We start from the raw sequence: 27,014 nt of genomic DNA, 5'->3' as shown, positions 1-27,014 counted from the left end.
AGGCTAGAAGTCCAGAATTTTGTTGTTCTTCCTTCCTCTATTATCCATGACCTGCTTGCTACTGCTATTCTTTTTCAAGCCTACCCTGCAAAAGGAGAACAGATGGATTACACACTTCTGCTTACTGGCCTATTTGAAAATAATTTTACTTACCTTTGTGGTAGAAAATCACAAAATTCCTCAAATAGAGTTTCATGAGATTACAAAATTTAAAAACTTTTGTGCAATGGCAGTTCTGTAAACATGGCAATTTTTGAATATCATGTGTATTGTAAATCATGGACTCTCAAGTAAGAAATATTGACTACAATTGTCTACACTACAAAAATAAGTTATTGTAGATCAAGTTATGCTGGTTGGTTTTGAGAGGATTCCTCACACGATGAAGAGAATAGGATCACTGATCCCTCAGTTGTTCATGGCATGCACAAGTGCTCCTAGACACATTGTGTCGTCTGCAAAGTGGGACTGAGCTTAATGAGGCACTTACATAAGGATTTCACACTGCTGGTGTGACACCAGCTCCTGGAGGGGAAGGAAGCTGCCCTTCAGCTCTGAAATGTCAATACTAATTAACAAATTATCTTTAAATAAGATACTAAGTTTTATTCATGCTGAGAAAACAGCCAACTCACATGCTGGGAATTTTAAGCTGTGTGAAGAGTAACATTTTCTTTTTAATGGAGTTGGGGGAACTTTTGAAGTGTGAAAGAGCACAGTTTTATGTAGTGTGACTGGGCAAAAGGAAGTAGAAGCTGCCATATTTTGGAGGTTCAGTAGACCATCAAAGGATTATTTAAGGAAATTGATGGCTACCTATTTATTTGAAAAAGAATCAAGGAAAATCAGAATTGTTTAGGATAAAAATATTTTTCTTGGAAGAAATGAAATTTCTTTCCAAAAAATGTAATAGAAGCCTACTGATTGGAATTAAAAATTCTAAGGGAGAGTTTTATAAGTGTAATAAAATAATTTTACATAGAGAGGTATCCTGCTGTCATGACTCACTTAGAATTTTTAGCTGCTGACTGAGGGTGTATTCATGTGATTCCCTACTCTTGGAACTGCATCTTTGAGTGGCAGCCTGGCTATTTCCCCACTGTCTCAACATGACAGATTCAGCTGGTTTTGTATCTGCCAGCAGTTTAGCACTGAATCCTTGACAACTCATTGAAATGACACAAAATCAGATCCCCCAAGAAGCAGTGCACGGAATAAAGAATTGCACAAGCCCAAAAGGCTTGTATGTCTGATTACATGCTGATGTTTTTCTTGGAAACCCTTTCAGGGTTCATGCTCCAGGTCGGTAATTTATGGCAGGGAGGAAGGAAGTTGAGTGGCTTCTCACCTTCAGTGACTGACACAGGCATTGATGAGAGGGATTCACAGGGATAAGCAGATCTCAAATCATAATTTTATTAAATGCTCCTTAGGAAAAGAAATGAATCAGCTTGTTAATTATGTGCAGTAACGCCCATGAGAAGACAGTTTTAAATCTTAAGTGATGTAGAAATCATATATTTTATGTATGAGAGATAAATTTTTATAGTCTGATGTGCAAAATATTCAGCAATATAGCGACTGAATAACTTATTAATCAGGATAAACCATCCTAATCCTGAAATAAATAGATCCCACTGCCCTTGTTCACCTACTTGCTAGGATAGGCAGTTACGCTTGATCTGCAGCTTTACCTAATGTATATCCAAGTTTGTTATATCTGGAAATGAAAAAGAAACATTTCCTACTAACTATAAAAAGTAGGGTTATGCGTTAGCAGTTGGGTTTTAGCAATTTTTCTAGTACATTAAAACTCTACTCTTCTGTTGGCATAGACTCAACCACCCTAATTTATACATTGCTAGAGCTCCTTGATGCTGGCAGTTGTGCTTCCCTGGTGGTATTCCACTGCTGTCCCCCTAACTGAGCACTCTGGGACTGGAGACTCTTAATACCTCAATAAATTGGGTATTTAATCACATTTGGAAAAGCATCACCCTTCACCTTTGAGTGAAGCTGTTATTGGCTTTATGAAATCATGAAGTTCAAAGACTCAGGAGTATGCATGCAGATAAGTTTAATGGTAACAATAAATGAGAATTGTTATCTTCATACTTCTCCCTTTGTATTATTGTTACCAGATGTGGCCAGAGCTAGTGGTGCCAATTTGGTCAGATTGCTTTGATAATTTTCTTGTTGCCAAGTAGTATGTATTTCTTGGTGGGAGAATCAGCAGTGGTATGTTTGAATATGAGTAGAATAAGTCCAACTTTAGAATGGAATCTGAATCTAATTCACTTCCTTCTAACACACCTGACTTTAATTTTTAACGCCCAGCCAGGCACAGTGCTAAGATCAAAGTGAAACAAAGAGAAGGGAGTAAAGCAATTCTTGGAAAGTAAAAAAGAAAAATGGCATAACATTGTGTAATCTTTCATGTATGAAAGAAATATTTGGCTTATTTACCATTCACTCAAGAATAAATCTGCAGTAAATTTGCTAAAGGTAATTATGCCAGCACCCCCCCTTACTTAACAGGGAGAAAAATCAGACCTGCTATATTTATTGCCTAAGAGATGCCTTAATTTGACAGCAGAAATCTGCAAGAATGTCCCCAGAAAGGCACATAGTCCTTTATTGCTCTGTGCTTAACCCCATGCCAAAGTGACTGTACACCGTGGGAAGCTCTGCACGCTGCTCTCTGTAGAACCTTCTGCTGATCTTGAGAGAGAAGCTGCTAAAGGTCCACAGGAATCTGTCAAGTCTTTGTCTTCAACTTGTTAACAGACAGGATTGGGAGGGTGTTAAAGCATAATTTAAATTGGAGTGAAGTACCTGCTGTGTCCTGTCCCAAAATCTTCATTCATGGTTAAGTCTGATATTTTGTTGTGGCTGCCATGGGAACCATAAATAGTTTGATTTGAATGTTTATTTAATAAAAATCCATGACTTTTGAGATTCTTTGAATGTTAGGAGGGTACTAAACAGCTGATTAAATGGGAAGAACTTCAAAGTACAAATTAGAATACAGTAATAGAAAACAGGAAAACAGGAGTTAGCTAATTGAGTTGCAAAAGAGGTCACCCCTGTAAACTGTCCCTGGGAGCTTCTCTTGTTGTGTTAGAATTACAATAATTTCTTGCATGACATTTTGTGTTCCTCAGTTCTCACTGTTTGCACACATTAACTGTTACTGATTTCTATGTACTTCAATTTATGAAATGCAATATAATTTATCCTCTGACTTGAAATTTCTGGATTGCAACTCTTTCCATGAGTCCTTATAAATCTCTTCCTTTGGGGAGGGGGAAGAAGTTGCACCTATGGACAGGCAGCCCTTTTCTGTCTCTGACTGCTGTGTAGCATTGAACTTGTCATGATTCCATCCAAACTGCCAGTGGTATCTCCATCTGAATGGGAGACACTGGCAATGGCTCTTGTCAGACTATTGTAGCTTCATCCATAAATTGATTAACAAATTGTAGGCATCAGTGTCCTGGTGAAAACTGATTCAGGGAGAAAAGTATTTCTGTCATAGGTGTACTTTATAAAAATTTTCCTTTATTTTTGTGTAGTTGATGGTATTAGAGGGAGGCTAAGTTTCACATACCTCATATCAACCTGCTGGTTTTGAGGTAAAGGAAAAGGTAAAGGAAAGTCAGTCTTTTTTTTTCTTTTTTTAAAGGACAATTTTCATACCAAAACCAAACTATCTTAAACACAAAACTATATCAGATTACAGATTACTTCCTATTCAGACATTTTCATAGAAGCATTGCTGTCTTACCTTTGCTGCCATAGAGAAACTAAACTGTTCAGCAGATGTTGATTAAAGACATCCAAGTTGCTGCGTTTAACATTTCAGTTTAAGTTTAGTGGTGCTTTGATAGTTTATATGTAGAAAGACTCTGTCTGGCCTGCAGTAACTAATGGTGAAACTCAATATGTGCATTGTCTTTGGTGCAGCTATAGTGAAAATATTAAATTACATCTCATAGCAACAGGAATCTGAGTTCTCTGATGAACATTTTGAATACTTCAACTCTTAATGGGTCTAAACCTATGTACATTGGCCATTTGTTAATTTAGAATGATTTAGAAAAGACATCTCTAAATAAGGGGGCAGGGATCTGTTATCCTTCTGCAAAAGCTTTTCTTTCATGTAAATGTATTCCACTGTCCCTTATATATGAATATAAATGGTTTCTGTAACCAAGGAGCTGAAAGGAAACTTTCCAATTGGAAGAATATTATTATTTCTGATTAATTACTACCTAACCATTTCAGCTTTGCTGCTCTGGGGTTTTTTCCTACTTTTTACCACTAGTACTTCAGGAAACTCATATAAAATGATACCATGTGAAACTGGATTCTCCATTACAACATTTTAAATGGAATTTCTAAGGCCAGGGTGTTCTTAAAGTAGCAATCAACATAGCTTTATTGAATTCCTATATCCATTTTTTGTAGTAGTGAGGGGATGGGGCTGTTATTTGTACTTTTAATGTAAAATTTTTTGCTAATACTAATTTTTAAAAATTATTTTCATTTAAAATTAATTTCAATTTTTAGGGCATCCCTCCTCCCTTTTTAAACTTTCTGCCTCTTTATGCCTTAATTTGAGAATTAAGAATTAGTGTGAAGTTCAATATTTTCCTCTGTTGATGATGTATTATATTGTTAAGTAGAATATTTTATAAGAAAACTGAAAAAAAAGAGAATATGAGAGATCTCAAGAAAATTTGTAGGAGTATGGAAAGAGGTATGGAATTAAGGACTAAATAGGATTGAGCAGTTCTAAAGCACCATACTTGCAATGTTTTTTCCCTTCAGGTGTGAAATGTCTGTGATTTACAAGTTCTATGCAATTAATTTATTGTTTCAAATTAGGAGCAGTTCATTTATCTGAAAGTTTCTCAGTTAATGAAAGTATACTGGGATTTCTCTGTGTTCTGAAACAATCAAATAGAGCATTATCAACATTATCTGTTGAGGGAATTATCTGTCTATACTTTTGAAGTCTCTGAACCCAATATGTTTAATATTGTCACACAGTTCTGTGTTTAAGGGATGTTGTGAAACTGCTCATATAAGGAGATATAAAATTATGGTTATAATTTAATTTATAGCCAGGTCTTCTGAAAAAATTCGTGGCATGTTGCAATTAAGCATTTGCTATTTTTAGAATTGTGTATGATCTGAGTTACACTGTCCTTTGGAACAGTGTGATGATATTTGAATATGCATTTATTTTGCTTTTGTCTAGACTCTTGTATCTTTTATAGCTTTGCATTGGAATCAAAATTACAGGAGTTGTTCAAATGGGAAATGTATTGAGTTTCAAATTCAAACCTTACAAAGCATGTTAAATATCTCTTTAAACTTTCCAGGAAAGGAAATAAAGGTATTCTTTTCTTTCACCCAGACTGGTGATTTAAAGAGTAACCTTAAGCCATCAATAGAAATATATAGTGGTGTTAGTAAAAATAAAACAGATATTTTGAAAGTATTATAGTGCACATGTGCATAAGCTAAAATATGAAAAATAGGCAAGAAAAACTGGGATACTGCAAATTATGATACAGCTTAAAATTGGTGTCAATTCCTTAACTGGATTGCTTACATTAGTATATGGTATTTTAGTGGAGCAATGACTTTATAGATTTGAAATATTTTATTATAAATCATAATTCTGGATTGAATATGAAAAAAATACAAGAGAGCAAAATACAAGTGAAAAAATATTTTAGGTATTAAAAAAACTATTGAAGTTGATTAAAGAGTGTTCAAAAAGAATAAAAACTGCAGTTGAGTGGGATTTGGAGTGAGAAGGCAGACTTTTATCTCAGATATCACTTTATTAGGAATTTTCATTTAGAAAATATTCTTCAGTGTTTCAATTAGGGAAAAATACCTCAACCACCTTTGAATGTAGATGAAGAAAAGCAGATGATGACTAGCCCAAAAAGAAATTTGGAGTGTTAATGCCAGGAGGCTGAAGGCAGTGATTAATACAGTTTTGAAAAGTATTTCAAAAGGGATGTGGTAGTGAAAATTGCCAATATTCTGTCTGCAGAAATAATGGGTAGTGGAGCAGAAGATGATAACTGCTCTCTAAATGATTTTTGTGTCATCCCACCTGAAAAACCATGTGTGGTTTCAGACATCTCGTGGTCAGAAGAAGGATGGAAATGTGAAAGTGTCAGACAAGAAGAATGGTTAGAAACCTGTTGGGTTTGAGTATCTGTCTAAAGTCAGGAGAGCTTAGTTTTTTATTTTAACATTCTGAAGGTATAAATATCACAAATGAGAATAAATTATTTTGGACAGTGTAAATCTTAGAATATGAGTAGCATGAAATCAGATTGACAAGGTCATCTATTAAGTGATTGGATAGCCTTCAAATGCGAAAGGAAATTCAATTATCATAGGTTTTTCATTGCTGGCTAACATAGGCAGTCCTGGAAAGGATCTTAGGGTATTATAGTATGTTCCACTGCCCACAAGCAGGATTTGAAGGAGATTCTTACAGTGAATGAAAACATTGCTTTTTCTCTAGGGATGAAGTCAGGCTTCGAGCTTTTCCACATCACAACCTGCTCAAACTTTTCACTTTGAAATGAAGCAGTTTGTAAGGTTTCTGTCTTTTATTCAGAACTCAAGGTTATGGCTCTTTTCTGTAATGGAAATCTTTTTTTTCAGGATGTCTCTCTGTTTTCCTATCTTAATAGTTTTCCGAAGGATATAAAATGACTATATTGCTCTTTATAACATGTTATTAAAAGAAGTATAGTTATTAAGGTGAAATAATTGAAATTAAAAGTAAGGTAATATGCCTTTTAGTGCTTTTTTTGTAATACTTTGCCTATCCAAACTAAATCTGCTTTCAGAACAGAATGGACATTTATTTCACAGCTTATGTTGTTTTTCCTTTTCTATGCATATATTTGCCTTTATGTATTTCTGTATTTTGAAGCACAGCACACACCAAACACCTTTTGTTACTCCCTGTTCTTGTCCAGCCTTTTGCTTTCTGTGTTCATTGCTCTGGAAAACTTCCCAAGCTACTGTCGAACTGGCTCCTACTCCCTTTTTGCAGCCTCTTGAGGTGCCTATTCTTACTCTTTTTCTTTTGTAGCTTCCCTTTTCAGTGTTCCCTGCTGCCCAACACTTGTCTGTACAACTTGTCAGCCGCCTCTCTTCTCACCATCTGTTAACTTTTTTATGAGATGTGCTGTTACTTTTCAATCTGGACAGAGGCCCCCAAGTCTTCCCAACTAATACAGACATAGTAGGAATGACAAGATACACACTAAAAATCACATTCAACTTCAATGATCTGTATTAAAAGCATTAAAATGCCAAAGCAGTGGGTTTTTTTTTCCCTCCATGTGAATTTACATTACGGTATATTAAACTAGATGTACTTCTCTCACTGGCATATGACATAGTGTAATAGTTTCTCATGCAAAGTCTCTTTAAAAAATTTTTGTGTAAGCCAACATAGACTATTTTATAGGCATGTACACCAAATAGTACAAAACTAGGCATGAGTAAAATATCACCAGATGTTTTCAAGCACCAAAAAGGTAGTACTGAGCAGAAAGGTATGATTTTTCATGGTTAACTTTGACAAGTAGATCATGTGCTCTCAATGTGCAAATTGGGCTAGACTTCAAAAACATTTCAGTAATCAGCCTGTAACTCAAAATATTGTGAGATGTAGGTACCCAACCAACCCAGCTTGAAAATCTGGCCCTCATCTATACAGACAGGCACTATAAGAAGCATTAGCTTGTTAAGAATGAATGTCTGCCTCCTCTTGTCATAAATGGAATTATGTGTTAGTCTATTTTGTATTCCTGTATTTACTATCTGGAAAATGCCTATTGCATTCTGAATTACAGCACAGTAAATACATATAATGAGAGCAAAAGCTTTTCAATGCACGTCTCACAAGATTGTGAGTCCCGCTTAGGAGAGTCCAAGAGTCAGGCTGTTTTGTTCAGAGAATTTATTGGCCCCTGAGGAGAAGGAGACAGAGACTGAGTATTTCCAGATACACAAGTGGATATTATCAGCCCAGGCTTCTTTTGGCTAGCTTCCTGGTGAAGGTTAATTTTAGCATTAAGTTCCAGCTCTTTCTCAGCTGGAGTCTGGCAACAGAAGCCAAGCGTTCAGTCCAGGAGCTCCTTTCTGTGTGACAGCCTTCTCCTCTCTTGGCTCGTTTGCCCACTGACCTGCTTTTATAGCCCTGTAAAAGTATCAGCTGGCTTGAGGGCAGAGCTCTTCCCTAAGCAGCCCCGGGGGAGTTTTCTTCTGCTGTCTGTATGAAAACTCAGCGCACACCTCTTCTTTCTTAATGCTTCTTGATTCCTCTGAATCCTTCCTGTACCTGTACCTTTGGATCCTGTATTATGGAAGGATCTGGAATCTTACAGTAAGTAAAAATGGATGAACTATTTCCTTCAGTGACTGCACAATAAAACATACATACATGCTTGTTTTGGAAGAAGAAGAAAAGATACTTATCACTTTTGATCTCCAGTTTTAGTTGCATTTGCTTCTATTTATTGATGCAATAGGATACTCTCAATTTCTGTGTGTACATGAGACAGTAGAGTGATGTTTCCAATCATGGAATAAAGAGAATTTTTTAAAGTCACATATAACAGGTACTGACCAGAGAATATTACTGCATATGCCAGTAAATAACATACATTTTTCCCTACTGATGAAGAGTTCATAGGTTCTTTTCCTTCTTTATATATATATTTTTTTCCTCTCTTCAAAATTTTCTATTTAGGTAAACTTCAAATCCTATTGGATTTTTTAATATGCTGTAATAATACTTTATGCTTCTGTACTGTGCTCTTTTCCCTCTAATCCTCAGTTGATGCATTTAACAAATTGAATCATACATAAGAAATAATGACGTGGGAAATACTTGCACATGATGTGAGCAGATCTTTGGATTCTACCACAGACTTGCTTTCCTTACCATACTCTGGGAAAGTTTAATTACTGTGTAGCAGCTGTTCAGAAGCTTGATATCAATTTCATGTCTTCATTAATATAATTTTTTTGTATTTGCAGCTTTACGACTATAATGTGGTGGATGTGTTGAGTAGACTATCAAATGGATGGATAGTCAGAGTGAACATATGGGACTAAACTGTTTATAGCAAGAATGTCTTCTAGATCTTAAAATATTCCTTTATTCCTAAATTGCTTACTCCTTAGGACAGAGATTTGTTGTAAGAAAATGTGACATTTTTAGTAAGATCCACTATAAAAGCAACTCTTAGTGCTGCTCAGGTGGCAGAACCCCACAGCTGTGATTCTGCTGTCAGCATTAATTGCTTCATCATACTTCATCATTTTATACCATTCCCTTCTTTTTGACTGTTCTATTTTCTTCAATTAATTCTGTGTAAATTCCCATTTCCACATATCAGCATCTGTGTATACTTGCTTTTTTTTTGCCTCGTATTTTCTTTATATTAGGTTGCTACTACAGCTTTAATGTTCAATTAAACACCAGTTGGAATTTGAAGCCTTCTTTTGCTTAAATACTATGTAAACTAACATCCTCCTGGCCCAAAGCACTTGCTGCTTCTTTAGAGACAAATTGCATGTAAAAATCAGCAACTTCAAATAAAGGAAGAAGGAAGATGGTGGTTCTGAATTGAATAAAATGGACACCATCGTGTGGTTGATAATGTAAATGAATATATAGAATATAATGGTTTACATATATATAATATTGATGTAAAAATAATGATCAACCATAAAAATAAGTTTTCAAACTCCAGCATTAATCTGATCAGCTGTGTGATCCTAACAGCAAAAATATGAGTTTAAGGAAGTAGAAAAAGGATTGTATTGGATTGCTGTAACTTTGGGGGGAAGCAGTGCCAGTGTACACCAGGAAAAATGCTCCGATTACCTTTTTTTTGTTGTTGTGGTTTCCTATTCTGTTCTTATGTATATTTCTGTTTTTTAAGCTTGTCAAGTAGAGCAAGATTCTGAAGGATTGTTTTCTTCCTGCTCAGATTAGGCTGGGAATGTGGCAGTGGGGTGATCACCAGCTCATGGCTCTGCTCTATCCCCTTGTCATCAGGTTGATGTGGGGCTGATGTCTGCAGCAGTGCTGGCTCCTTTAGCTCCTTTGTGACTTTAGTCACTTTGCAGCTGCACTGTGCCACTCTGTAGTGTCCTCCTGAGGGCAGCTTGAGGCAAAGTCTCCAGACTGATCTGCAGATCCATCACTTTGTGTGGAAACCTACTGAACTGCAGACTGCTTTCTCCTTGGGCACGCAGCATATCCATAGCTGGAGATGTTTTACATAACCTAAAGGGCTATGTAATATTTATGAACAGCTTTAAAAAGACCTTTCCTGTCTCTGATTCTGATTTAGTAATCCAGTAGGACTGAGCTGCCCATATGCTCTGGGCCATCTAGAACCTCTGGTGTTGAAGGAAACCTCATGGGGAAAAATAATAAAAGAATGCAGAGTTAGAAAGTACTATTGAACAATGATCACTATTGTAATCTGAAATAAGTAAAATGCTGCTGTATTACTTCAATTTGGAAAATATAAATTTGTAAGGTAGTAACAGGAAGGCACTTTGGAAATAGCTTAAATTGAGAACATACTGCACAATAAGCAGCTATCAGGAAGAAGTGTTATTCTTTTGAGACATAATCAAGCACTCTAGTGGATATTGGATCTGCTTATGGAATCCAAGAGTATTTTATCATGTCATTATAAGATTAACAGGCTTTTTTTCCAGTTACATTAGTCAAGCAAAAGATTAGTACAAATCTTGCACTTTAATGAACATAATCAGCTGCAAGAAGCAGCCCCCTATTTTATAATATTTGAAGGAGTTTTATATTATAGGACAATTTTTTAGCATAATATGTATTTTAATTTTTGGAATCTAAAAGGATGTGATAGTTAATGCTTCTCCATCTACCTACTTAAAAGGAAGAAAAACAAAGTGAAAGTTACTGGCACTGGTTGAGGAAGCACTTCTGGGGCAGTCTCAAGTCCAAAGGCAATCTGCAATGTCAAACTGTTGGAGCAGGAGTCTTTCAATGGGCTCATTTTATTATTGGAAATTCTGCTTAAACTAAAAACTGCATTTAGGTGGTTTTGTGACTCTAAGGAAAATTTCCCTTCACTCCATAGGCTGAAACTTCAAATAGCTGCTGTAAAGCCTGTTGATTTTCAAATACTTTGGCTGATATAATATTTGGTAACTGTACACCATTTTGTAAAAAAATTCTTGCTAAAAATCAGTTGTGCTCTCCACAAACAATACCTCTCTATTAAGTCTACTAGTACTACTCAGGTAGTAATATTTTTACAGCCATGATAGGGTAAAGTAATTTCATTTTTTCCAGCTGTTTCATTACAAATTAAGCATGCACATGTCCACACACACCAAAAGGAGATGTTGGGATGTCTGTAGACATCTATTTTGCTGAGTCACTAACAAAGCTGGTTCCATGTTCTGGGCCATCCTGAGATGTCAATGGAAAGGACCATATATGAACCAGAACATTTACCATGAGTCTTACTAATAAAAATAAATTATGTGCAAGTAGCCATTTAGTTTTATGTTTGAACTGTTTTTTTCTGTTTTGATTAATAGTTACATTACTTTTGTCTTCTGTTATCTATGTCTATAAGGCAGAAGCTAAAGTCTGAAAAGGAATACTGAGTTTTAAAGTTGTCATAGATAATGCTCATGTTGGATGAATGCTGCTTATTAAATCACATTTCCTTGTAATGAACTTGTTTCAAGTAGACTGTAATAGTACTTGGAAAATTGTTTAGTACTATTTACTTTCTTAAAATACAAAGACTTTTTTTTTTTTTTGTAAGTTATGCAAATGATACATACAAAAGTTCTGTTTACTCACCTAGGCTTCAATTTTAAATTTATATAAAAATAAACTTATGCTATTGACCTACTTCACTGGAATTGACATGGTCTGCACTTCAGTATGAAACAAATCTCGAAGACTTCTGCCTACAGAAATTTAGAATAGAGCAAAATGAACTTTTGGAGTAAAAAAACCCACTGTTACAAAATACTTAGCATCTGAGTTATTTAAAATTCAAATACAGAGCAGAGAGGGAAATCTTTTCAGCTAAGTTTAAATATAAAGCTTAATGGTTTCATTAGCTAGGCCCAAGAAGTCTTAGGTTATTTCTCTCTTACAGATTCTTAAATTCTCTTATACTTTAATGCATATCTCTGAAGGCAAATTGTTACAGCATGGAACATTATTTTTGATTATGTAATTTTCTTGCTAGTTCCATAGTTCAGTACCTTAATTTTGACAATGAAAGGAATTTTCTTTTGAGAACTTGAGTTACTGGAGAATTTTAAAGCCTGTCTGCAGGTGAGATTTAATTTAATCCCTTGAGTATTTAATAAGCATTCCTAAAACTGTTGCCAAAAGGTGACAAGATTAGCACTTGAGGTTTATTGACAGGATGCCTCATAGGAAAGACATTTATCTGTAAGGGTGTTGTTTTAAAAGAAGGAATAAAGTCTGGGTTAAGCCCTGGGAAAATACTTTCTGAAATACAGAAGGAATAGAGCAGTTTCTTTTCATCCTGGCACAGGGACATAGCAGTTTACAGAGGTAAGAAATAGATGTTGAAAAAACTTCACAGTAACTACCTATCAGAAAAGAAATATAAGTACTTTAGGATTAAGAAGGTCTTAACAGTCCCTGCCATAAATTGAATTCAGGCATGCTCAAAAATCATTATTCAATAACAGAATTGTATCCTTACATGGATGCTTGTACCCAAATAAATATGTGTGTTGGAGAATGCAGAGGTTACCAGAGGGTTTGCAGTTCCTTCTGGATTTAAAACAACTCAGGAAGAACAAAATGTACCTTGTGTTCCATGATTTTAGCATGTGAGACCTTTCAACCTTCTTGTCTCCTGTAATCTTGTTGAGAGAACTCCGTGATTAACTGGTCATAAACTCTCATCTACATCAGTAGGTCTTTGCTAATCCTGTGCCCATCCCAACAAACAAATACTCTGTGGTGCTGATTCTACTTTTGCATGTCCCAGTGTGGTCCTGTTCCCATCAAAGTATTTCCTTCAGGTTTATATAGCACAAATAGAAGAATAATTAGATCCTTTCCTCTTATTTTATCTATGAGTATGTATTGAGTGACTTATTTTAAAGCAGTTGTGATTCAATGGGGATGTTTTTAATTTGCTGCTTGTTCTCTTTTACCTCTGAGGAAAGAATTTTGTAAATGCTGAATAATTTTAGAACATGTTTTCTTGGTTAAGGGTTGGCTCATATTTTCAATTAGTTTTAAGAGGAAGGAAATCGTGTAAATGCTGTGGAATTCAGATAAGCACTGTGCATAGGAAATAAGTACTTTAATTTAGGGTGCCTAGAATTGGTAGGTCAAGCTGATGATAGTAAAGGACCAGATCTTAACTTTGTTTCAAAGAACATGTAATCAATATTCACTCTCCTGTTTTATTTCCCTTTTACTTGAGAATTTGTTTTGGTGAAGCTGAAATGTGCAATTGCTTAAGTATTCCACAGGGTGTCATGAGGTAGTTGTTGGAATCATTAATACTTGGATGAAGTAAAGAAAGAAACAGTGTGCAGTCCTCTGAATGCCAGTTAATGTAATTTTAGATGTGACTAATACACATGCCATAAAATAAAAGTTCTTAACTCATTAACACGTGTATCATGTTTCTGTATCTGTATAAAATACACACACGAAGAAAAATATTGCAAGAGGTCATTCACAAGAGTAAGCTATTCTATGTCAGGTCTTCCCAAAAAGACCTTTCTATATATTCCTTAGTATTTTATAGTTTACACAGCAAGTGGAATCTTTGGCTCATAGCAGTAATCTGATATACCAAACTATGTATATGTAAAAAAAAAAAGGGGAAAAGAAAAAATGGTACAAGACTTGTATTTGCCATACTATAAAGAATTTCTAATTGAATTGTGCTCATCCAAATTCACCTTCAAAATTTATTTTATATTTAAATTCTTTTAAGATTTAATTTTTTAAAAACATACTTTATACAGTGCACACGGCTGTACTGTGGATTTTATGACTTGTTAATTGTGGATATATATGATGTCAAAACTTCAGGATTTTTTTCTCCTGCACTTGTATAATGTAGTAGGAGGAGAATTTTTACCAAGGTGTGCCCCAAATTAAAGTGTATTTGATTATGGTGGTATGTTCTAGCATGTGGAGATCAAATTTTTATTGACATAACTGTTGACTTCTGCAGAGTTGCACATGCATTGAACTCAACTTCAGGTTTGTAAAGAAATCTTTAAAGTAACTGTAAAAGTTCCCGCTTCTGTTAAAATATGAATTCATTTAAATGGAAAGATATTGACTATGTGAAAAACAAAATAATTGCATTATAAAATGAACAGGCAAACTGAATTCATTTCAGTAGCAAGAGAGTGTGATCCAAAGTGAAAAATCTCTGATGAAAGTAAAAATTCAACAAATCTGTTGACAGTAATAATTTGTCTAATGTTGACAATGTATTTAAAACCAGTTTTGAACAAATGATACTTCATGGATTTTGGCATATTTTTTTATATTATCCAAAGTGGCATACTAAAATAACAGACCAGTTAATTTTCTTGTAACTATTTATTTATACAAAGTCTTAAGTAACAAATCTTGGGTTTGTGCCAGTTTGTGCATAATAATGAGTGGCACTGAAAGCCCAGGATGGAGGGAGGGGAGTTCTTCCGACAGACAATTAATGAAGTTTTGCACATCTGACGTAGCACACATCCCCTGCATTCTGCCCAGAGGCCATGTTCTGCCTTACACCACAGAAGGGGATTGCCATGACAATCAGCAGCTGAGTGCTTTTATTCACATTTGCTTCCGAAATCCACATTGCTCTGTGGTCAACTTTTGGTGCAGAACCTTTGTGATTTAACTCTTCTTGATTTAAGCTTTATAAATCATGACAGTGTGCTTATAGGTACTTTAGCAATATGGTCACATAGTTTCTAGATGAGTAACCAGATTTATTTAAAGAAGTTAAAACATCCAAAATAGAGTGACATACTTTAAATGTTCCTAGAGGTGAAGAAGGTGAACGGAAGTGCTGTCCCATGAGAATTTTTTTTGTTTGGCTGTTTGTGGGTTTGGCCTGTTTAAGAATAAACATCCTGATCTCTGCCCAGCTGAGTTTTCTTTACAGCAGGGCATCATGGAAGAAGAGATTTTTAGATAGGCAGGTTATAATATTCTTCCTCATTTTAAGGCTCACTTAACTTGCTTTGCCTCACCCTTTCTTTGTCCTTCTCATTGAACTAGAATAAGGGTTAATTCCAGACATACTTTGAATTACTGAGATAATGCAGTACCTTAAACTAGAGTGATTAATATCAGAAAATATTTAAATAATAAAATACCTGACTACACTGAGATTTTTTTCCTATATTCTATTAGAAAATTATACTTCTTCAGCAAAAGAAAACAAAACAGAAAAGAATGAAGTATAAAACTGTTGATGATACAGCAGCTCCAAACCTGGCAGTATACTGGGGCACGTGTACCATATGTGTGATGTGTATGCACTCAGCACCCAAGACCCTCTTGGAATGTTATGACAAGGTTGATGACTATTGTGATGTTTTTATTTACAGATTGAAAATCTACAGGAGCAACTTAGGGACAAAGACAAACAGTTAACTAATCTGAAAGACAGAGTGAAGTCGCTGCAGACGGATTCCAGTAATACAGACACAGCACTAGCAACCTTAGAGGAAGCTCTATCAGAAAAGGTAACGTTTTCTCATGAAAAGCTTTATGTGCTGCTCTTGGGGGTGAAGTGTGTGCAGAAAATGTCCTTCTAAGTCAGCCTGACAGCTCTCCCAAAGGCTATGGGCCTTTTCAGGGAAGCAGTGGCCCTGTTCTGCTAGGATGAGCAGGGTGTGACTGCCGGGGGTGAACTGACACAGGACTTGCAGGGGAAGGAGTGATGTGCTTTGAATGCTCATGGAGAAAATGGCCCAGGACATGGCAACATTCTGCCTAAATCCAGAAGGTGAGTGGTTATTCCCTGAAAGAACTGAAAGGTGTCAGACACCTGACATAAAGAAGGTAGAGTTTTGGACATTTTTGGCATTTGGAAATTGCTATGAGCGTTATTGGCTTCCTACGTTTCATTTTTAAAGGAAACTATTTCATAAAAAAAAAAAATTCTTTTTTTTTTTTTTTCCCTTTACAAACTCTATGCCTTTAATTTGAAAATACCTAGGAGAAGGGATAAATCTAGACTGTTTAAATTGGAGGCAACATTCCTACCAGTTTCAGTGAGGTCAGGTTTCTTCTTTCAGTTGACTTTGAATACGAGGTAATGCAAGTGAATTTATATGCCCAAAAAATTAGTACAAATATCCACATTTGGCAGCTCACAGATCTTAATATATACTACTTAAATGTGAACAGGTGAGTGTGACTAATTAAAGTTATATGTGCCATTCTGCAGTGTGTAGTCCTATGAAGGTATTTATGACTGTACATGACTTGAAAATGCTGCTGTGGTGTTGGCACTGACACATAAAATGTTAATATCAGATGTTTTTTATTTCTTCTGTGTTTAATTGCTTTCCTAGCATTTGCTTGGTCAACAACAGTGAAAAAAGTTGTCATTATTATTGATTCATGTGGATAAGCATTTACTTATACAGTAAAATTACATATTTCTCTAATCTTTCACTGCTAATCTGGATACAGTGTTCATCAATTTCACAACATATTAATAAAAAATGACAGAAAATACTTTTTAATCTGTTTTTGTTCCTTGTAAACGGTCTTTTCTGGATTATTCACTTTCCCAAAATGGCCATAGAGGCAGCTGAAGGGTTTTTAAAACAGTCCTTTTGGAAGCAGAGGGACTGCCACAATGGAGACTTGCATTGGAGTAGGAGACAAGCAACACTGCAGAGTTAGGATTCAGATTAGCTTTTGAAAAATGGGCTGCTTGATCTGAGAGCATGAGATGCAATGAGGAGAAAATTTCCAAGGTAAAGGCATCTCTGTGTATGATTCTGATTGTTTGTTGAACAGGGAAAGGCCACACTTGGAAGGGCAGATTTTTTTGAAGTCAAGTGTGATTTCTGGGATGTACTTACACATTGAAAGAAGCCAGTAGCCATCTTCTAGAAATTCCAAATGGACAATTACGCCTGGCTTTCTTCTGTCTTCTGGCAGCTAAATAGTTTGACAGTGTATGTTTACACATGTGCCTCATTCCTTTCTGTGTCCAGCTTCCCAGTTCCTCCTAACAGCTCTCAGTAACTTTCTTATCCCTATTCCCCTCTGCATTCTTAAGACCTACAGATTTCATCAGTAGTTATTAAATGTTCCCACTGGGAATACTGGTAGAAATGTGGAATAGAGGTTTGTCCAAATGGAACAAAACAGGAACCCTTAGTGAGTTTTTGCTAAACAAGTGCATCAAATAAGTACTTTTAGCAATTCAATATGCAATGCTGTCAGGAAAGGATGATGCTTCCATTTAAGAATACCTGATTTCCATTTCCATGGAAATGCATTGTTTGCGTGCTTTGTTTTTCTTTCTAGAAATTGTACCAGACCTACTTTTCAACTATATAATATTTTGTTTATATTCTGTGATTAGGCTGCTTTTTGTGTTATATTGATTCTTTGTCCATTCAACAGATTTTAGAATTTCATTTTAAAAATAATGAATAAAATTCTTCAAGGACATCATGGGAAGCTCTTTTAAAATAAAATTTATCTATACTAGTTTAACTAACCACAATTTACTGGAATTTGATTGAATTGATTTTCTTAGCTTCTATAGGAAGAAAAACAAATTAAAACATGATGATATATTAATGAATTATAAAGCTATTTTTAAGTCTAAAACTCAAATATTTTCCTGTATTTTTCTTGAAAATACACAGATTAATATTTTGGCTCCTAATTAGAAAACATGTCTCCTTATTCTTTATGAAAATAGATTTTTCCAAATATCTCTTTCTTGATTTTCTTTCTCATTTAGTGATTAGGTATCTTGGGAACACTAGATGAGAAATTAATGTAGACATCATAAAACAATGCCAATTTTTCCTTCTTTTAATCTTAGTATTTTTCTGATGATATTGCTGGTGTGATTTTTCCTCTTGTCAGTAATCAGAAACAAATCAACTTCATTTGCATTTGAGATAATTTTGCAATTGAGCTGCAAAACATATCCATTCAACTATTTATCCCTAGTTTTAGAGTCTCTCCTAAGCACTGAAAACTTGTAACAACAACAACACCAACAAGGATTACATTGCATTTAAAAAAGAAAAAAGAAGTTTGAAAATCAGACTATGCAAAAGTGCTATCAGCTGCCTTGATGTTATAACAAGAAACTTTTCAAAGAATATCTCAGCTCTTGGACTGGCCCAAAGCAGCTCAAGAGGTTGCTTTCATGAAGCTGATATTTATAAAGTTGGTCCTACTGTAGCAGCATACAGCAGATAAGCAATGGAGTATGTCTGATAATGGAGCTATATGCTGGGGCAATTCAGTTCCTGCTTCTGTGATAAAGTGCAAATAGATTAGACCTGTGAGGTCCCAGATTAGTGCACAAGGAAAGCTGGCCAATGCAAATAAGACTGAAACAAGAACACATTGTTGGGATTTCTGCAAGTTAGCTGTTAATCAAGTAAAACATGGTATATTAGGGCCTTTTAACACGTTTTTGACATTTAGCCTTATGCAGCTGACAGATAAATTAGTCTTCTTTTGTGATTGACTGAGAAAAAAAAAAAAACACTGTTCATTAAAAAGATGAAATAGTGTTACATTTAATTTGTTATAGATGAAAAAATAATTTTGGTAAATAAATCCTCAAGAAGGAATTGGTATAAAACTAATTCTGAATATAACCAGGTGGAATCTGAATGTTCATGATTATTAAGCTATTGTAATTTATGGAGGCTGGCCTCTTAATATTTATATTCAAAGTATTAAGAATTTATATTGTTTGTTATTAGGAATAAACCTGAAGTTATTTAGTGTCACAAGTTTAGGCTGGGAGGATGTTAAAGATCATCACCTAGTTCAAACCCCCTTGCTGTGGGCAGGGACACTTTCCATTAGACCAGGTTGCTGCAGCCCTTAGACCTTCCTGGCCCTCCTCAGGACCCTCTCCAGCTCATCTGTGTCCTTGTGTTGGGGCCCCAGAGCTGGAAGCAGATCTTCCCCAGGTGGGGGTGAGCAGGGCAGGACAGAGCTGCAGTCACCTCCCCTGACCTGCTGGCCACACTGCTTGGTGGTTTTCATGGCTGAGTGATGTTCCACTTTCTGTCACTGTGCACAGCCAAGTTCCTCCTCCTCTGGGCTGCTTTGCTTTCTGCTGAGCCTGGGATTGCCCTGACCCAGGTGCAGGACCCAAATGATGCTGCTTCTACTGCCCCCCCTGACTGCCACCACCCAAATGATACCAGTAGTGCTCTGATACTCTGCTTAAAGACCTGCTTCCAACTGAAATGCAATTCTAGTGCTTATTTCATTGTACTCTAAGTATTTCTCTCTGCTTAGCATTTGCATCCTTCAACTATTGATGAAATGTGATTTTGTAGAACATAATCAGAGCTTAACAAAACCATACTACTGTGTCTGTTTCACCCTTCGAATTAATCACCCAATCAATTCAGCAAAGCTTGAAATAGTTATTGGAAATCATCAAAATATGCAAAAACATGGTTGAGTTTAGATGTCTGTAGGGTTACTATTAATTAGACAGAAATAAAGCTTCCTTTGCATTTTAGAATTTGTATCAGGGTACTTTCTCTGTGTCTGGGACATCTGGTTTTTTGACATCTCAAAATATAATACCTGTAAACTCCAAGTTACTGATAGTTATCAAGTGGCTGATTTCTGATTAGATCTGAAATCTTGGCATCTTATTGCAAGCATTGTAGGGTAATAACAAAATTGAAGTGGAGTAAACTGGTCATGGCCTCTGAGGAAACTGTCCATGGCTTGTTTTGAACTTTTATTCAAGATTTCAATCACTTGTGAATACAGGAAATGCATTATTGAAGGGAATATCTTCCTACATCTATCACAAAACTAAACCTAGTCATATCTGTATAGCTCTTTAATGAAGTTCCTGTAACATACTTTTATCAAGTATTTAAAACTTGATCTTATGATTTTGAAATCTTGCATTGACTTTAATACCATTAACTTAATTATCCTCTGCTTCTGAAGGTTTTTTTTAATATGTGCTACATAATGCAAACAAATTTAATTATGTATTTTCTTAAAATGATTCTGAACCTTTCTGTTATGCAATTCTTTCCCTTGTTAGGAAAGAATAATAGAGCGTCTGAAGGAGCAAAGGGATCGAGATGACAGAGAAAGACTTGAAGAAATTGAATCTTATAAAAAAGAAAACAAGGACCTGAAGGAGAAAGTTAATGCTTTACAAGCTGAACTGACAGAAAAAGAGGTCAGTCTTTTCTTTCTAAGAAAAACTCTGCTTTTCTATCTATGTCATTATGATGAAAGAAAGTGCATTAGGATTACTCTTGAATCGTGTCAAGTACTGAAATTCTGCCACTTCAGTGTTCAGCTTCAGAACTGCTGTTTTCTTAAGCATTCTTCACAGTCCTCATTTGTACATAAAATATTGCTTCAGTTTTTACATAGTTGTGCCTCATAATCTCTACTTTGTTCTTTACCTAAGCTTCCACTAGGCTCAAATATTCCATTACTGCTCCTGTTTTCTTTTGTCAGTTAGAGAAATAGTTTTCAGTGTGTTTGTACCTCCAGAATATGACTCGAGCTTGTCTGTATGATGAATGTTTCTGTGTTTCACTGCATGCCAGCTGCTGTGGTTCAGCTGTATGCACAAAATGGTGTCTTTTGCTATCAATGCTTATCTTTGAGTCAACTCTGTTTTGGGGGAGGGGGAACAGGATCCAAGTGATTGCTAAGTTGGCAATGAGTTAGTGTCCTGGTGACTAGGAATTAACTTTTTACTCTTGGTCATTTTCCAGTCTAGTTTAATCGATCTCAAAGAACATGCATCTTCATTGGCATCAGCAGGGCTGAAAAGAGACTCCAAACTTAAGTCTTTAGAAATAGCCATAGAACAAAAGAAGGAAGAGTGTAGTAAGTTGGAAGCACAGTTGAAAAAGGTAAGTTCATCTTCAAACAAACAAACAATCAGCAAAACAAAAATCAGCATCCCATACCCTCATTTTGAAATGATGAGCTTATTTACTCCTCTGGAGTAAATCTAGAATCTACCCATCCTATGCTGTTTGCTGATGCTTGCATCAAATACTGCTTTTTCTCTAGAGGTTTGTACCAAAGCCACTAGTGAGCCTCAGAAATTGTCCTGAGTACCTCTATGAGGGAATTCTGAGAAGCTGCAACAAATAGATGAACTGAGAGCAGGACATTGGAGGGAAAAGGGCAGAAAGAAATTATCAAACCAGCAATTTAAATGTATGTGAATTAACACCACTTTTAGAAGTAAACTGAAATGTTTGCAGGATAAGAAAAAAATTTAAGGCTAGTCCAAGAAATGCTGGAATTCCTAATCAAAAAAATCAGCTTCCAAAATGAAAACTCTAGCTAGATTTTATTTTGATGTATTTTTGGCTTTGTTGGTGAACACGTTTGTCATAATTAAGCAAAATAATCAAAAGTTTATATCAGCAGGCAATTCAGTATTTCTATCCAGCAAGAAGTGGAAGCAAGCATTTAAAGGAAAACATACAAACCCTGTATTTTATTACATGGTTTTACTTAAATTGCTGCAATAAACTAGATTTTGCTTAAATGATTTGCAAGTGTTTTGATACCATTGTTTCTTTGACCTTTCTCTGTGTTGTTTGGTAATGTCTGCTCTCATTGTTCTCATTCTGTATTTGATGGGGTCAGGCATTACGTTTGCCTTCTGCAATTCATGACTAAATGTACATCAAGCATTATTTTTTTTTTTACATATTGATATAGTTTTTTGTTTTCTGGTGAATAATATTTGTTCTGTGAGTGTTATCACTGTTAGCATAATATTCTGACACTCTTTTTACCCAGGTTGAGTAGTATCCTGCTCAGTGATTAAGCGTTGTTTCAATAGCCTGACCTGTGAAGAAGGTATTGCCAAGTATGAAGGATACCAGCGTGTAAACCTTATGCTTGCATTCTTTCTTAGTTCAGAATGAATATGTGCAATTAGGTGCCTGCATTTGATCTTTAGTTCAAAGGAAGGGAAGCTTTTTTCAATAAACATGTACAAATGGAAACACAAATAGTTTAAATGTCCAGTAGCTTAAAAATGGTATTGATGGCAGAATTAAAATCTCCAAAGGAAAGGTTTCTCTGGAAGTCATTTAGTTTGCTTTAGTTTGTTAGAATATATATTTGTTTACTTTGCACTCCACTACTACAGATACTTCATTACAATCTGAAATATCTTTTTTTCTTCATTAAATAAATATAGTTAAAAGAGCACTGGAAGCACAGATCACTTAAAAAACCCTCCTGAAAATCCTCTTGAAAGACTTGAAATCCTAAGTCAATCGTTTATGACTGTACATATAAACACATCATAGAGTCATGGAAAAACAAGCACTTATAAAAGTCAGAAAGTGTCTGGGATGTCTTTTGTATAAAAAGGGAGCATGTTTCTTGTGTATAAATACAAACAATTATTGAATGAAAGTTGAAAACATAATAGTTTCATTATATCATAAATACAGCAAAAAGCCCCAATGGAAATTCACCCACCATTTGTAGGAGACCAGGTATTTCCACAATAAAATGTAGTTACAACCTTCTTTCTGGCCATGCTTAATTGAACAGAAACAGTGACTGTTAATGACAGTAGACTCCAAACAGTCATTTTCAATTCACATTTTCTTTAATGAAATACTTTATGTTCAAACCTGTAAATACCCCGCGTTAAAAGTAATTGGTCCCCAGAAAAATACCTGCACCGTGTTCTCACTCCTCAGGACTGTGAGTGAAACAGAAAGCTGGGTCACTCTTGCACATGTCTGGGTCAGAGGAGGAGGGGACAGCCCCAGGGTCAAAAATGAACCCACGTGTCCCATGAGTGTGCTCACGTGTGAGCATCAGCCGCTGCAGGAGCGCAGGGCTCTGGCACCGTTCACATTTCTGTCTCATAACCCACTCCAAGGGGCTGTCCCCTTGAAAAGATTCCAAGTAGCTTACACAGTATTCCTCTCTAAAAATATCACAGAGGAGGTGCTTTGCAATGCTGCTGTAAAATGGCCATAGTTCAGTGTTGATTTGTACGGTTTAACAAATTAAGAAATATGAAGATAGCTCTCTGTGCGTGCTTGCTGGGAGTCAGTTTTTCATGAGCACTCATGGTGGTAAGTGTGATGTCTGAAGGAAAATGTGCACAAGGGGCAAGTCCAAAATAAAACTGTAAATAAAAAACACCACAACAGCTTCTAGAGTTTCTCCTCCCCATCTTTCCCTGATTTCTGTTTTATGGAGAAAATAAGATAAATTTATTGATAATAAAGATGGATTTTATTGGATCTGATTAGATCCTAATATTTTCCAGTGCTGCATAACTGGATTTTTTGCATTTTTTTTTCTGATTCTAAACCCATGATTTTACAAATTAGGCATATTTCAAAAATAATGAAGAGGGTATTTGTACAAAGTAATTATTCAAGTGACTGTGCTATATTTTGGTGTTAAAAGTAATGTTTTAAATTATAGACATGCTTATTGAACACTTTGTGACCAATATTATGGTTTGAAATTCATAAAAAATTTTAAAAGAAAAAGTTCTAAATACCAGAGAAGGTTTTTTGCCCCAAAATTTGACATATTTTTGTTGACTTAAGTTGTATTGCTACTTGTGAAAGAACAGAAGGAATTCCCTAATAGGTAGCAAAGTGTTTTATATATATGTGTGTATATATAATCTTTATTATCCACTCTCGAATTTCCTCCTTTTGTTGATTTTCATGATCTTAAATGTACTTGCTTACTGACATATTTGCAGTTGCTAAAGCACTATTTGCCAAGCTGTACTGTTTGAAAGTCATTCTGCATAGAAAATTCAGTATTGTATTAAACAAAAGGAAAGTAATAAATTTAATGATACTATTTAATTAATCTTTTATTATTGCTGTCTTTGAAGCTTTGGTGATAAATTGCAGCCTCAGCCAAAAGCACTTCTCGTGATTCATTGCTTGAGACCAGCACTTAATGTATCATCAAAAGTGGACACCTCTCTTTATTTCATGGGTTATTTAACTTGAGAAAGGGAAAGTAACACAAACCTTAAATTTCTTACTCCAGCTATTCTTTTTTAGGAACCAAAGTCAACATTTATGTTTCCCCAGTGCCTCTCACTTTCACCAAGGAATGTTTAGAAACTTAAATTTCTACTTTTTTTTTTCTTTTTTTTTTTTTCTTAATGACAAGTTCTTCTGTGCAAATGCACTGGTTTTGTTGAGCTAATGCTGTTTTCCTGGATCTTTCCTTCTTTTCCTGTCTGTGCTTCACTCCCTACCAACTTTGCAATGTAGCAAGCTGAGCAGTTGTTCAATCAGATGTACAATCCAGTAAGTTCGTTTTTAAAATGCCCGCTGTAACATATGGAAGCATGAGGATCCATTCCTTTACTGTGTTGTGCTCTTCCTCTGTGGAGCTTTGCAGAACACTCCTGATGCTCACTATGCTTTATCCATTATATCCAAATAAATGAACTTTGTGGACTTGAAGGCCATTTTAAGAATCTGAGATGTATTAAATAGGTACATTCTGTGTTTCTGAGAAAACAAACGTCCTTTAGGTCCTCAACTTCTCCATGAGAAAACGCATGCAAAATTTTGTTTTCCTTTTGCTTTGCTTTTTAATTCCTCCTTGTGCAATACTTTATTTGATCCTTCAAACTTATATAACTCCTAACTTAATTCAGTTTACCTTCAGTGACTGAGTTAATTAGATGAATAGTAATATCTAGGAAATGACTGGCAATATTTTCAAAAGTCCATATGACTAAAATAGATCAGTTCTATTCATGGAAGAGTGTATACATTTAGCATATATACATTAGGAACGTGGAAACTTTGTATTTAAGTGAAGAAAATACTAAAATATAAAATGATAAATGCAAAAGGCCGTTTTTGCAAAAGCACAGTATTGTTTTGGCTTGTTCAGCATTAATATTCTTGCCAATGCCTGCTTTAATTGCACAATATCTCTTTTGACTTGACTCCTTTTTCTGTTTGAGGAAGAGTAGCAAAAAACTTCCTCTGCAGAGAGGAGTTTCCAGCTTTTTGGCTGAGACTGTTAACATTTAATGTGCTGTGAGCATCACAGGACAGAAAAATGATGTAACTCGAAGAGCAATTTAAAAACTTTAGTTTACATAGTAATCCTGCTCAGAGTCACTACATAATTGGGATAGTGAATGTTTAGAAGAACTGGGTTTGTAGCTTAAGTAATGTGATACGACACGTTTGAGGAGGTATTGCCATCGCTGGAGTCAATGGGAGCTTTGCCATGAGTGTCCATGGACCGGGATTCCAGCTTTGGAATGTATCATGGTTAGGTTTTGTAGTTCTAACTATGTAATGTATATGTCATGACTTTTGTATGGGAAAAGAGAGTCTCACAGAATGTGCTGTATTTACTTTTAAAGTTATTGGTTACCTGTGTTTAGAATGTAGTCATAAATTGAAGCACAATAGCATAAAACCTGATGTTATCACCTCTACCCTCTGGCACAGTGCTGGGGAAAGAGCTTGTCCCTTTAATGATAACCCCCTTTTTTTCTGTATCATCTTGGGTAATTTTTGTGGTAGCTGTGTTTCAATTCACATCATTTGCACTGCTCCTGTTCGTGTCTTCTCAGACTGGAGTCTTTTTACTGTTAGTTTTCAGCTTGGTTTTCATAAATTCTGGCCAGTCATTAGCTGAATATTAGCGATACTGCTCTACAGAATTCATTTGTTACTTCCTAATCTGTTTGTGTGCAGTATTCCAAAGTCAGTCCTTTTCCTAATTGTTTTTTCTGCCTTTTTGTGGTTAATTTTCAAAAGGACAGCCTGTTGGAAGTTGCAAAACAATGGATGCAAGATCCTTTTCCTTTGGCACTGGGCAACAATCGTACTATACCCACAAGATGATTCTTTTAAAACAAACTTCTCTTGCTCACCTTCTTTCTTCTCCTATATATATAAGGATAAGTTGTAAATACAATTGGACATACATTTCTTCATGCTTTAGAGGTGAACTTTTTGAAATACCCAATGAGATTTTGTGCAAAATTGATTATAAGAAATTACATGCCTTTGTGCTGTAATGAAAATACCATGCTGTACTGAGTCTGGAGTTCAGGTGAACCTTTTTCTGAATATTAAAGACTAAATTTTCCAAGATCTTCTATCAGAGAAATGTCAGATTAAAATTTAAATTTACTTGCAGAATACACTATAAATTACTTAGAGCAGTCCTTAAAGTTAAATGAAAACCTCCTGAGTGTTAAGGAGACAAGAAGAGTTCATGTGACAGCAATCTTTTTTTTCCCATTTATTCTTGAAAGTAATAAAATTTGAAGGATCTTACAAAGTAATATCTTGCATGTAAATTCTGCTGTTCCTTTTCTTTTTTTTATATATATTTAAGTATCCACTTGATTTCTGTGTATGTTTGTGTCTGAAGCTTTAAAAATGAAATACTTATCTAACCATCCATTTCTGTTATGAAGAATAATACATGCATGACAGTACTGTAAGACTTTAATAGCCTAAATAATTCATGTTGCATGTCTGTGCCACACTGTTATGATGTTTCTGTAGGACATTTGTGGTTTACATAAGGAAATAGTACTTTTCTTCTAAAGGATTTGCAGTGCTTATGGAGCAAAGACCAGAACAGATATATAATTAATGTAAGAATTTGTGAAATTCTA

At 35.3% G+C, this 27,014-nt stretch overlaps 1 protein-coding gene across 1 annotated transcript in view; it reads left to right on the top strand.

The window, feature by feature from the left end:
* The window catches only part of ERC2 (ELKS/RAB6-interacting/CAST family member 2), a 395,998-nt gene that overhangs the window by 112,295 nt on the left and 256,689 nt on the right, over positions 1 to 27,014 (top strand). The window contains exons 7-9 of the mRNA XM_058844563.1: positions 15,712 to 15,849; positions 20,406 to 20,546; positions 21,097 to 21,237. Coding sequence (XP_058700546.1) covers positions 15,712 to 15,849; positions 20,406 to 20,546; positions 21,097 to 21,237 — 420 coding nt within the window. The remainder of the gene's footprint in view (positions 1 to 15,711; positions 15,850 to 20,405; positions 20,547 to 21,096; positions 21,238 to 27,014) is intronic.

Source organism: Poecile atricapillus, chromosome 9 (assembly GCF_030490865.1).
Source record: "Poecile atricapillus isolate bPoeAtr1 chromosome 9, bPoeAtr1.hap1, whole genome shotgun sequence".
Lineage (NCBI taxonomy): Eukaryota > Metazoa > Chordata > Aves > Passeriformes > Paridae > Poecile > Poecile atricapillus.
This window is presented reverse-complemented; position numbering and strand designations above follow the sequence as displayed.